The 13,468-nt window shown below is 33.9% G+C and overlaps 1 protein-coding gene across 1 annotated transcript; it reads left to right on the top strand.

Annotated features, from left to right (window-relative positions):
- Nucleotides 1-197: 197 nt before the first annotated feature.
- pen-2 (presenilin enhancer) lies at nt 198-5,907 on the top strand. Its single transcript, XM_069835389.1, has 3 exons — nt 198-459; nt 1,112-1,216; nt 3,525-5,907. Exons 1-3 carry the CDS (start codon nt 399-401, stop codon nt 3,662-3,664), a joined length of 306 nt encoding a protein of 101 aa, XP_069691490.1. The 5' UTR covers nt 198-398; the 3' UTR covers nt 3,665-5,907.
- The last annotated feature ends 7,561 nt before the right edge of the window (nt 5,908-13,468 follow it).

Genomic DNA, 13,468 nt, shown 5'->3' on the forward strand with positions numbered 1-13,468 from the left:
TTTTCCGCTAGATCTGGCGTTTTTCTCTGTTAGTTTAGCGGGTAAAATTTATGAAATTTGTATTACTGATATAGGAATTTAGCGGGTCACAGTGGGGAAATAATTTCACTTTACATCTACAGTATAGCAATTTACCTGTTTCTGCACAGTATCGAAGCGGGTTTTTTTTTCAAAAATCGTGTTGGCAACAGTGCTAATGTCTGGTTACGATCAAGCAGGAAATGAGCTTTCTATGACAGATGTTATAAATTTTAGTGACAAGTGATAAGGGCTCTTTAATCTGTTACAAATATATTAGTGCATTGTAGTTTGTAGATTAGCATATTAGTGCACTCACATATTACAATAATATTAATGTGAATTATAGTTTTCATTAATTTAAGGTTTTCAATTCAAGCATGGATTTGTCAAAAATGAAAAATGACAAGAAACTTTATCTTTGTAGATGGTATTATCGCGGTTAGTAAATTTGTAGGCTTATTATGGTGGATTAATATAATTATACGTAATTTCGTGAAGTTCTATTATAAGTTATTTGTAAGGACATTAGAAAGTCTGACGACTACGGTAGGTTAGAGTGATTGTAAAAGTAGTGAGCCTGTCTTCTGATCGTTTGTGTTTATACTTATTGTCAGGCAGGTTATTGGTATGATACAAAAACGCAATAATATGACGTTCATGCAGTAAAATGATAACACTGTAGTCACTGTATGCAGTGTTCAATTAATCACCCATATTCGCTAATAATTTCATTTGCAGAAGTAGATGAATATTTTCTGTCTGTACTCAGATTTGCAGATAGCTCCATAAAGTTCCTAGGCTGTATTTTAGGTAGACCTACTTGAAGTTATAATTGCGACGAAGCGTTAAAATAATAGGATTCTAATTTGAAAGCTGTAGGTGTGGTAGGCCTAACTACTTGATTTTTCATTCAGTTCTTTTGTACATAGATAGAATAAGTTATGCATGATTCTAAATATATAGTCAAGATCAGGATTTTATGGGATTAAGCAGATTGTGTAAATTAAACACTGTATTGTGAAATAATTCCTTTGATGCAAGCTGAAGTCAACCTTGTAAACATCTAACTCTAGGAAACTTTCTTTTTCAGCTGGATTTGCATTTCTACCATTTTTGTGGTGTGTCAATGCAATTTGGTTCTTCTCAGAAGCGTTTAGGAAACCACAGTATGAAGAACAGAAAGAAATAAAAAAATGTAAGTTATGCATTAGTATATGCTCGTATGAAGCGTCTGTATGATATCAATTTCATGTACAGTGCTCACAGATGAAACTCTGGATGATATTGAATACCGGCTGGAAAATTCCTGTAAAAAAATATCTTCGGCATCTTTCTCAGCAAATGGACATTTCATATGCTTCCATATGGGAGGCTACGAAATTACGGTCGACTCCAGCAAAAGGACAGTGAACCTTTCAATGTGCAGAATTACAACTGCCAGCAGACTTTCCTTAGCCATCTAACATCACACCTGTTACACGAGCGAGTTGACTCCATTTGCACTGCGAAAGAACAAAGTACCTTTCAATGTGCAGACTTATCTTCTGGCATTTCTTCTTACGACTCTGCGGTCGGCTTCTTAGATGCATCCTCCTCCTCCTCCTCCTCCCATATGTGGTACTAATAGGTTCTTCCATTTCCGGCTTTTCCCCTTCAAAATTTTCTAGAGCTCCTTCAGTTTAGCAGCGAAACCCGGAGTGAGACAAGTGGCCAACAGGCTTGGAGCTCCATATTTTCTCTCAGACCTGAACTCCTTTGCAAGGACTCGTTTTCGCGTACTTTTGAATTTCTCCTCCCATTTCTCATCTCTTTAAATTAAATTCAATTCAATTGGCAACTTAAAAACCGGATGATTCAGTATTAGGAGTAGATTTTGTGAATATAGATTTTTCAGTAAAAGTGAATGATGGAGAAATTGATCCTAATCTCATTTTGTATTCGGATGAAACTTGGTTCCACTTACATGGCTATGTTAATACGCAAAGCTTCCTATAATGGAGTTCCAAAAACCTAATCTGCTCCATGAGGAACTCCTTCATGAGCGAAAAAATTGGAGTGTGATGTGCACTTAGTGGTGACAGAATAATGAAACCCTTTTTTGCTAAATTAACTATGAGGGAATGTAGTTTCGCGGTTTTTCAGTAAGACTTCGCGAAAGCACATACAACCAGCGTTTTCTTGCAGGCAATTCATGAAGTATTCCATGATAAAGTCATCATTAAGATCCCTTGATCTGACCACCTACGATTATTATCTCAGAGGAACATTAAAAGCTAACGCATATAGGACAAATTCATACACCTTAGATGAGTTAAAGAATAACAGTCAAAATATTAATTCAATTTCTCAAAAAGACCTAGGACAAAGATCCAGCGCCACATTGCATGACATGGGTAAATATATAACTTTTTAAAAATAAGATAAGTGGTAGTATTTTGTTAGACAGTCACTCTAGTGGAGTCTAGTATCACGAGTTTAACTGGTAGCCAGAAGCATACACTCTGCAGCTCATGAACTCCATGCTGCACTCATGTTTCATAGATAATCTGCCCACTCAGTATTTTTAGTAACAAGGCTACTCGTATAATTGGCTACATGATGTCGATTTGAAGGAAAGATGCTTTGTAATGATCCTAGGTTGGGTTAAGTTATAACTTCAGTTATTAACATACCTAAGAATGCTTAAGGCAGTTCCATGACTTGTTAAAAAAAAACGTTTCAGTCAGTTCATCTATTTCTTTTTTGTTTCCCCAGTCAGTGTTTGCATATACTGGGTGTTCATTTCAAAGTGTGTTATGACGTCACTGTTGTGAGTCAGCAATTTGAAGCGAGTTTCAGCTTTTATGTCAGAGAAGTTGCCTATTATTCAAGGCGTTCAACCTGAAAAACGTCGTAGCAACAGATGGCGGTCTGTACGCTACCATAACCTCTTTCGAAATGTGTTTTGCGCGGGCAAGTCGTATGCAGGGTATTTGTTATCATCGGCTTCTTATGGCAACATTCCACAACACAAATCAAATGCTCCATATCCATGTTGACCGTCCAAGTTAATGTCAACAAATACATAAGTAATTGTCTTAACCCTCTCCCCATATCCTGACAGTAAGAAAAAACTTTCCTTAGTACGTGTTTCCAAACAGTTCACATTCCTGCCACTACCGGCATTACCATACGTATCGGTACATACTCTTCAGAATGAATGCCGTACTTGCTAGGCAACTTCTCTGGCACATAGGTAATATGCCTTTGCGGAAGTGTAGGAAGATTGAATTCTCTAGGCTCATCGGCTAGCCACATGACGACATACAGCGAGCCATGACACACTTTGAACTGAACACGCAGTAGTGTATGAACTGGATATTGTCTGTCTTTCATTTCATCATGTGACATTCTAAAGGAAGATAGTTCCTTTAATGTCTTACTGTAATTTGAATAACATTAATATAGGCTTAATTGTCATATTTGAGTGGAATTAAAGTTTTTTTTTTTTTTTTTTTTTGCAGACGTCATAATGTCCGGAATTGGTGCAATAATCTGGACAGCAGGTCTCACAGCATGGATAACAATCTTCCAGTTGAACAGGGCAGAATGGGGGAAAACAGCAGACCAGATATCTTTCATCATACCCACAGGGATACCATAACAGTAGACCATATAACATAGTTTGGCTGCATTCAAAATTAATGTAATTGAAATCCGGTCACAAATGAAGGTAACAACTGAATAAATAATACATCTGATGATAGGTTGGCTAATGTTTTTAAGTCAAGGTCAAACATTCTCCACGAAATAAATTTTTAATAATACCTGTATTATTAAGTCTGAACAGCTCTATATCCAGAGCTATTTATGTAATAAAATTCCCATACATTGTCATTTGATCAAATCTTTTTTCATCTCTCAGTATCATTACATAATGCCACATGTCGAAAAAATGTTTGTTCGACACAGTTCTGTATATACTGTTCAGGAAATAATTAAACATCATTTAACAATTACATTTTTGTTAAACACTGAATCGTTGAATAATTTATTTCACTGACTTTTGATGTGTTCACTCAATCATGAATGGAAATCCTAAAGTGCAGATTAAAGTAGAGAAGACTAAAAGAAGAGACCACTTAGGTAGGTAATCTGTGAAGTCTCGCCAGAAATCAATTGTTTGGTATAATAAATGTAGGGAACAAAACATAAAAAGGGATTATGAGTATACTTTTGGAATTGATTAATGTTTAAAATTTGTTTAACTCTAGTGTTTTTTTAGTAAAGTGAGCAGAGTGAACTCACTGGGACTGAAGTGCCCAGGGTCGATCTAACTCGCTAGTTATCTTTTCCAGTTAATCCTATGAAAATCATTACTGTATCTTAGAGGTTGTCACCGTAAGGCCTAATTGTAATCAAATTAAAATCTTTATTATATTTTCCTGGTCTGTAATTCAGAAATTACTTCTGTAGTTGTTACACCTGTAAGACCAAAAGTATTGTAAATAATTTAACTGCATGGTTCTCATGTAAAAATGTAACATGAGTCAGTGTATTTGGCCTAAATATATTAGCCCTGAGCCGCTGCATTAGATTAATGATGAATGTAATCCTTTTCTGTAATTAAACAAGAACGAGCTTAAATATAATTTTGTGTGAACAAGAACAGGTATTATAACCTTACATTCAAAGTGTGACTTGCAAGAGATGTAAGCTGTGTGCCAAGTACGTAGTAGAGTCAATAATTGCGTGCATTTTGGCTCCTGAACACTGAAGACGTAATTATTGCACCTTATCCAGTTCTATCTTTCATGTAATTTTCACCTAGCTATGATACACTTCTGAACTGACTGAGGGACTCACATTGAGCTGTGATTATTTATTGTGCTGGAGAGAACTTATATCAATAAAGCTGGTGTGTCATCAAGTATGAAGGATGCGGCAACAATATGGTTTTTCATTTAATAAATCCATTTGGACAGAAACAGACATGTGAAAAATTTTGATACTTGCACATCGTTTTCATATGATGATGTTCTCGCAGCTAAATGCATAGGTCAGGTATTTGTTGATAAACAGTGTGCAGGAGGCAATCCTTGTAAGGTCAATGAATTTTTTGGACAGTGCACAGCAGTTGCCAACATTTCACCAAATTATTGACTTTGCTACATATTTACCAGTTTTCACTACACGATTTTAACCTGTAGATCAAACTTTCATGATGTGAGATACAAAAAACCAGACTAATATCCAGAATAATTTCCAAAATTGGTTCTGATAATGGAAATATTTGTTTATTGAAATATAAATTATGTGTTGTGATTTTCCATTACAAATGAAAACTTTTGGTCAACAATGTTGCTATGAAATAAAGGAAGTACAGTAAGAATAAAATTATTACTTTAAATTGTGGTAGCATGAACTGCTTTCAATGACGATTGAGGCTTGATTATTGTGTAATTTTCCTTTTACATTATTTCCTGATTTCATGTTTGAGCAGATAAACATAACTATAATTGTGTCTATATAGATCAAATACATCAGAGTTCCCTTTCTGCAACTGCTGTTTATAATACAAATTCTGCAATTTATAATATTTACATAGGTATTATAATTCACATTGTAATTTAGTCGTGATTTTTTTTTTCTACAAATATAAATGAAAACTAGTAATACAATTAATTTATTGTAATTCTGTTGCCGCGAGTATTTTGACTGTTTTATCATTGTAATGTTGAATTTAGTATGACCGTTTTAATTCTGAACCGATGTACATCAGTGTTTGAGTGTACATTATGCCTCTGTTCCATATAAATTATTTCACTTGTATGTAATTCATTTATAGGTAATATTTATGTATTATTTAAAGAATACAAATTTGATTAAAACAAGTTTTATAACGAACTTCAGTTAAATTTTTCTGCCTGATTATCCCTTCAAGAAAGAATATAAAAATATAAATAATTCATAATGTTGTCTCCTTAGCATCCTCAAATACTACTGTCTTTACATGACTTTTTTGTCTGTTTTCTTCCATACTTTTTTCATCAAACTGAAGCGTCATTCTGCAGATGTATCTGCAAGCAAAAGTAACGGAACAATTGACTGATAAGAGTTTTTTTTTTTACACACTGTAAGTTTACAGTCACATGACTAAGAATGCCCAGATTGTGTCTGTCCAGTATTTGTCAAAAGATATACCCTCCTCTACACTACTGGATTGTAAATAGGTAAAAAAGGAGATGAAATATGATGAAGAAAGAAAATCTGTATAATAATGTGACAACTGAGAATACAGAATTTTGGTTTGTTGCAGAGTCCATTTGAATCATGAGAAACCAGGACAGAGGATCCTCTAAGGTCATGATACCACACTGGAGATAAATCTTAATCATAATCTGGTTATTATTTTGATAAAGATTTAAGGTAATAACACAGTCTAGTACATACAGTCACAAAGCTCAATACATAGGGGATAGCATCCAATGACAGTTGAATTTCAGTTGCTAGCCACTAGGATCGCACAGTCTATTGTTCCTCAGTTGCTAACTGCTTGTAGCATTGTATTGCGAGAAATGCAAAAAATCACCTCAAGCTTCGTGACTGTATGTACTAGACTGTAGTAATAAGGTAAAATTTAATGAGTAATCAGAATAAAATATAACTATAATACAAGAACAATGACTAGTTAACCAAACTGGTGTACCGACACAAAATTTAGAAACTGATATTCCTACATATAAATCATTTCTGAGAATCTCCAATATAAATTTGGGAATTGTTCCTCGTGCACCAAACGTAAGTCCAATGACGTTCCAATCTTGAATATTATATTTATGAGTGAGATCATCACAGCATGATAAATAACAGTGCACTTTTCTTCATGTACTTTGATCTTCATTAATTTCAAACCTAAGAATGAGACCAGTTTTTTTTATTTCAGTCAATTATTACGTCAGCAGACCGTGTAAAATTATTATTAAATTATGTTTTATTTAACGACGCTCGCAACTGCCGAGGTTATATCAGCATTGCCGGTGTGCCAGAATTTTGTCCCACAGGAGTTCTTTTACATGCCACTAAATCGAGGGACATGAGCCTGTCGCATTTAAGCACACTTAAATGCCATCGACTTGGGTCGGGATCAAACCCACAACCTCGGGCACAGAAGGCCAGCAAGCACTCTACCGACTGTGCCACTTAGGGCAACGCTGTGTAGATCCTTCCATAGAAAGACATTGAACTTCCTCATTACTTCGTATTCACCATGTTCTCTTAATTTATTATTTATTTAGGGATTCTTATTTTATTCAATTAAAAAAAATACTTTAGGAAGAATACACACTTTCCTATAATTCCCACAAACGCTATATATACTAAATTTGTGAACCCTTACCTACCATTTAATTTCATGGAAACAGAAAACAAATAGCAGCTCTTGTTTAAGGGATATTCAAGGTGACAGCATTAGATACTTCACTCTGTTTATTCAACAAAGAGAAGGTTGGTGAGGAGAAGAACTACAAGTTCCCTCCCTTCCTTTCATCTTTCTCCCATTCAAGTAACAGCAGCTGCAGTTACCCTATTCACCACAACAAATTATATGAAGATAGGGTTGATTCTCGTTATACGAGTTCCTGTGCAGACCACAGGGATAGAAATTCGAGTAGAAAGAGGTGTATTTTAAAAGTGACAGTACTGTCACAGAACTCAAGAATGACTGGCCAGACTGTGTATGGATTTCTTTCCAGGTAGTAATGTTCCATCATCTTAATGACGGTAGTGCAGAGCATCTATCCCAAGGAAGTTAAGTGGTAAGGGGTAGAGTGGGACTGATCTATGTAAGGAAGTGTGTACGGACCCATCTGTACACCAGCATATAACTGCTCACCGCCTGACAAGAGATACTGTTAAGTAGATGTTGGAGTGGGACCAGTCTGCATAGGAACTCTCTGTACATAACACTTTCTTTCCATTTTCCCTCCATTCCATATGAGTAAGTTATAGTTTCTAGAGTTTTAAATAAGTTACATAACTGACATATGCGAAATGTAAAGTGTGTGTGTGTGTATATATGCAATTAAACCTCCGAAATTATAACTTACAGATAAGAAATGGAAGGGAAAAGTAAAGGAAGTATTACATATATAATGTGAATCATCTCTTACACAGTACAATCCATTACTATTGCCCCAAAAATACACACACCTGATGAGGGCTTTTGGCAGGCAGAACAGGTGTTGCAGACAAGTTGTAGAAAGCAGTAGAGGGGGATAGAAATTCGAGTAGAAGGAGGTGTATTTTTAAAAGTGACTGTACTGTCACAGAACTCAAGAATGACTGGCCAGACTGTGTATGGATTTCTTCTTTCGTTATATCAATTATTTAATAGTGGCATTGATGGGTATATTTACAATGACGATGTGAGAACTAGAAGATCAAATTTTAATCATCACAATTCTTTTGGTAATATACACACTAAGTTTAAATAAATTATAATGCAAGAATCACAGTGGAATTAAAAGTAGTAGTAATATATACACTTTACATCCTCAAAGATATTGTAGTTCATATAAAAGTATCAGGAATAAATGACATTGCATTTAATGAACACTAGCAGTAATTACATTAGGCTTGTCACAACACTAGCTTATTTTAGGCTCAGTGTAGTTTTTACAATGCCAAAGATCCCCTATATTTTTATCTCCAACATAAATTACGACCAATACTTGTAACTCAAGATTAATTACAATTTCACATCTATGGTTGGCATCATAACACATTTTTAAACGTCTAAATAAATTTTAGTGATTTAATCTGTCTATATTTAGGCGATGTATAATAAAGCTGATTAAGAAAATGTATGACATTTGGTTGCTGTCACAACTCATTCACTTGTCAAATTTTCACAGCCTGCTACACAACTCAGTATTTAGTCATTTATTCTGCTATTTCTCATATTTCCAGATGTCGCCTACTATGCCAAAAGAGATCTCTACAGAGTGAGTTTCTGATCGATAGAGACATGACAGATATCTTATGGACGAAAAATGGCCTATCAATATTGCTGCAGATTTTCATTTATTAAAATTCCACCTAGCAGCCAAGTAGCTCAGCTGATGGAGTGGCTGGATACGGATTGTACGGCCCTGGGTTCAATCCCGGGTTGTAACAGAATTTTTCTCATTGCCAAAACTTTCTGCACAGCCCCCAGGTACACTTGGTACTGATCGCACCACTTCATTAATGTTGAGATCAAGATAGCACAGAGCTCTACCTCCATGCCCACCAAGCGTCTTCATGGCATATATAGGATATACCTTAACCTTTTAAAGTTGCATCTTCTTTTTCTGCATTTGAATTCATAAGCCTCAGATTTAATAGCCACAAAAAGAACAAGGTGTAGCTAATTCACCAGTTTTGTTTTTCTGATATTATGTGTACATCTGGAAATGTGAGACACTCAGTCCACTGCAATCAAAAGATGTTATAACATTTCTAAGTGTTTTCATTGCTACAATTTTACGTACTGAATGCAAATATCATTTTTGTTACAGATATGTAATAAAAGTCCACATTTAGCAGTGTAATTCTCTATGGTAATAAGAACTGTTGCATGCATACTAAAAACAAACGTGCTTATTTCTTAAATAAAATAGTAATAATAATAATAATAATAATAATAATGGGTTCAATAACTGCATTAATATCATGTACAGGGTGATTCACGAAGATCGTGCAATACTCTAAGAACTGATTCCTGATATCATTGTGAAGAAACTAAGTTCATATATAGGTCTACATTTGTTCGATTTTGACAGGTTTGTAAATAATCACGATTCTTGCTTCTATAACATAGATACTTTGTGAACTTCGCTTTAGAATTTAGAATTATACTGTAATGTAAATAATGCACACCGGTTGAAACAAGGAACAGAGTACTACATAAAAATTCACAACGAATTGCAAACTGGATCCACTGTTGTATTTATTTGTGGCCAAGAATGGAAGTTACACTGCAAAGAGTGCAGTCCACTGTGGCAACTATATGCGTTGCTGCAGAGGCTGGGTTTTTGGAAACCAGCTTCAGTACAACATATTCAAGTGGATAATAATGTGAATTCACTTTAATAAATTTATAGTACACCCAGTACAATTATCTTAGATATTTCAATGCTTATATCTTCATACCTTCCTTGTTCATGTTCAACTGTCAGGTGAGTGTAACTTAGTAAATTAAAAAAAAATATATATGTTTATATGAACTTTTCACATCAGAAATCAGTTCCTAGAATTTTTCACGATCTTTGTGAATCACTCTGTATATTAACCACTGCACATAACACAGTATATCCACTATAACATGTTTAGTCTACTATGAGTTCGGTAATGCATTGGTTGTGTTCCATTATTTAGTGTAAAGGAGTTTAAAGTGAATGGTTTATACTTTAAAACAAAATGTTTTATATGTGATACTTTCGTGTATCGTTTGTTGAAAAGAAAATATGTACAAAATATTGTAATTTATTATGTAGTACCACATCTATTAAATCATGATTTTTAAATTATTGGCAAAATTTTGTGAAACGAATTTGGTGTTCAATGAAATGAAGCCAAAAGCAGATATATCTTGATTTAAAAATTTGGACAGTGTAAAAATTATCGTTTATTTAACGACACTTGCAACTGCAGAGGTTATATCAGTGTTGCCGGTGTGCCGCAATTTTCTCCCGCAATTCTTTTACATGCTCGAACCCACAACCTCGAGCACAGAAGGGCAGCACTATACCAATTACACTACCCAGGCCGACTAATTCTTAAAGTAATACCATATTTCTTCCATATTTATATATCGAGTAAAAAGAGAGAAGGCACAAAATTTATATGTTCATATTTCAAATGCTAACACATGCATTTAAATTTTTCTTCCCCAGGTAGATTTCCCTGTCCTTGTAGATTGAAGAAATGCCTGAATATTTTGTTATTCAAAATATATCACATATGTTTCATGTTTTAGAAAATCGTGCAAAATCTCACATTTTCGGCCAATAAATTATGTTACATGAATTTAGTGGCTTTGCTATTTGTTGTCTAATCATCAAACTTGTTTTCTTCTACACTGAGTTCTTGTTTAAGGAATGGGTTGCTTAACAATCCAAAACAAGATTTTTATTACGCATTTACACAAAGATGACAACTTATTTACCCAAAAACTTGTGAACTAGAACATTCACCAATGTTACGTGCATATTCTATAATAATATTTCATCATCAAAATGTAGAAAACCAGCAACATCAGCCATAAAGTTGGAAGTGGAAGACCTCGCTCTGTTCACATTCAAGGATATATACCAGAAGTGCATTATTAATAAAATTGCTATGTTGCCAGGAGATTAAGCTTCAGGCATATTAATAAATTAGATTTGTAGTTAAAATGTTTCAAAAGATGTAATGTAACTACTAAATGAAGTCACAAGACAAAACGACAAGCTAGGTCCAAGGAATTCTGAAATAAATTCATAAGCAGAGCAGAAATTTAAAAAAATTTAGTTCACACATCGGAAAAAATTCACTTTTAAAGCTTCTAAAAACACTCAGAATGACAGAGTTTATGTTGATGTGGCTGTAAAGAAAGATATTCCATCTGAGTTATTATTCCGTGACAAATCACATTTCTCTGATTCCGTGATAATTTCGTAGGTATTTCAAATGCAGACAAACTAAATTAATCTTCATAGAAAAGGAAATCAACCTTGATGCACAGTCATACTGCGCAGATGGATTTGTTTGCATCACATTATAATACACCTCAGAACTGGTTTATGTAATTATTCTGTTAATAGTCTTAATTTTTTATAAAAATGAAGATGCTTTGAACTTTTGAATGGTGAAAATTACATTAAAAATAATAGAAACTGCCAAAGATAAAATTTGTCAAAGCCTGTGGTTTTTTTTTTTTTTTTTTGCCTACAGTATATGGTAAAAAAACAACTAAAACATTTCTTGCCACTTTCATGCCTGTCCAGATCTCTCAGTTGCAAATTATAAATTGCTATATAAATAATTAAAACTGATTACTAAAATTTTAATGAATAAGTTGAATGAGATCCAAATTTAAAAAAATTTTACACATCAATTAAATTCAAATTGAAGATTAATGTACAATGGAAGTATTTTATGATCAAATTTGTCTCATTTCACTCTTTGCAGTATCTTACTTGAGAAGCAGTGAGTTTATTAACTTTTCAACAAAAATTAACTAAAAACGCCTTCATAAATTCTGTCTCTCTTGCCTTAACAAAATTGGAACACATTTGGTTCAACTTTTTTTTTTTTAAGTGTTCACAAACGGAATCGAAAAACTACGTCAGATTAAAGTGACACGATATTTTTCTTCTAGCATTTAGATCTTCCATTTCTATAAATATATTATTCGAATGTTGCTCATTGCAAATACACCACATAGTGACAATGAATAAAAAGATTTAAAAATTCGCATTCCAAAACAGATGTTTCGTCTTCAAACTACACACATCCCTTATGCTTAAAATATTCCTTAAAATACATGTTTGTATAATTGTAATAGCCAAGTACTAAAACATAGCATATACTTCGGAACAGTATCCAATGAAAAATCTAAATGCTTTGAGATAAAGAATTTATGGGTGGTAAAATCTTCCTATCGTGTAATCAAACATAATATGAATACTGCACTGGGTTGTACCCTAGATCATATATACCCCAGATAGGTCGGCCTTATAGGCTTTAACGTTAACAACTTTTGTCAGGTTTACTATGCTGCCATCTAGTTGTTACATAAGGAGTCATGTCATAATTCCCATTTGAATTGCATTAGCGACTGTACTGCCATCTCATGTTCGTTTATGGCGGACGGGTGGCAATCCTGGCAGTTGTTCTCTTCAAAGTGCAAACGATTTTAACATAGCAATGACCTATCTGTTACATATATGATCTAGGGTTGTACAAAGTTCAATAAGAGAGAGTAATTTCATTACACTGCATTTCGGTAATACGAGAAACATTACCCAAATATTGATGATTATAGTACAGTATCATACCAGTTACTGACATACAAGCTTTAGCACTCCAAGAGTGTGCATTTTGCAAACTGTCATGACATGAGTAACATGAGGTCCATTTCGTTCTATTAGATGTCTCATATATATATATATATATATATATATATATATATATATATATATATATATAACTTCTGATATGACCGAATTACCCTAAAATGAATAAACCAAAAAATATCAAGACAGGTAAAGATGGTCATACTGCAGTGCCATTTAAACTAATCCGTAACTATTCAAACATTTTGTAAATTTAATGGCTAATACATTCAATTATTAAGTAAGGAGACTTCACTACCCATATGTTCCTTACTTTGAAACACACACTTCAATACAAAACTTCGAACATTTTTAGCTGAATTCGAAAA

The sequence above is a fragment of the Periplaneta americana genome, chromosome 9 (assembly GCF_040183065.1).
Source record: "Periplaneta americana isolate PAMFEO1 chromosome 9, P.americana_PAMFEO1_priV1, whole genome shotgun sequence".
Classification (NCBI taxonomy): Eukaryota; Metazoa; Arthropoda; class Insecta; order Blattodea; family Blattidae; genus Periplaneta; species Periplaneta americana.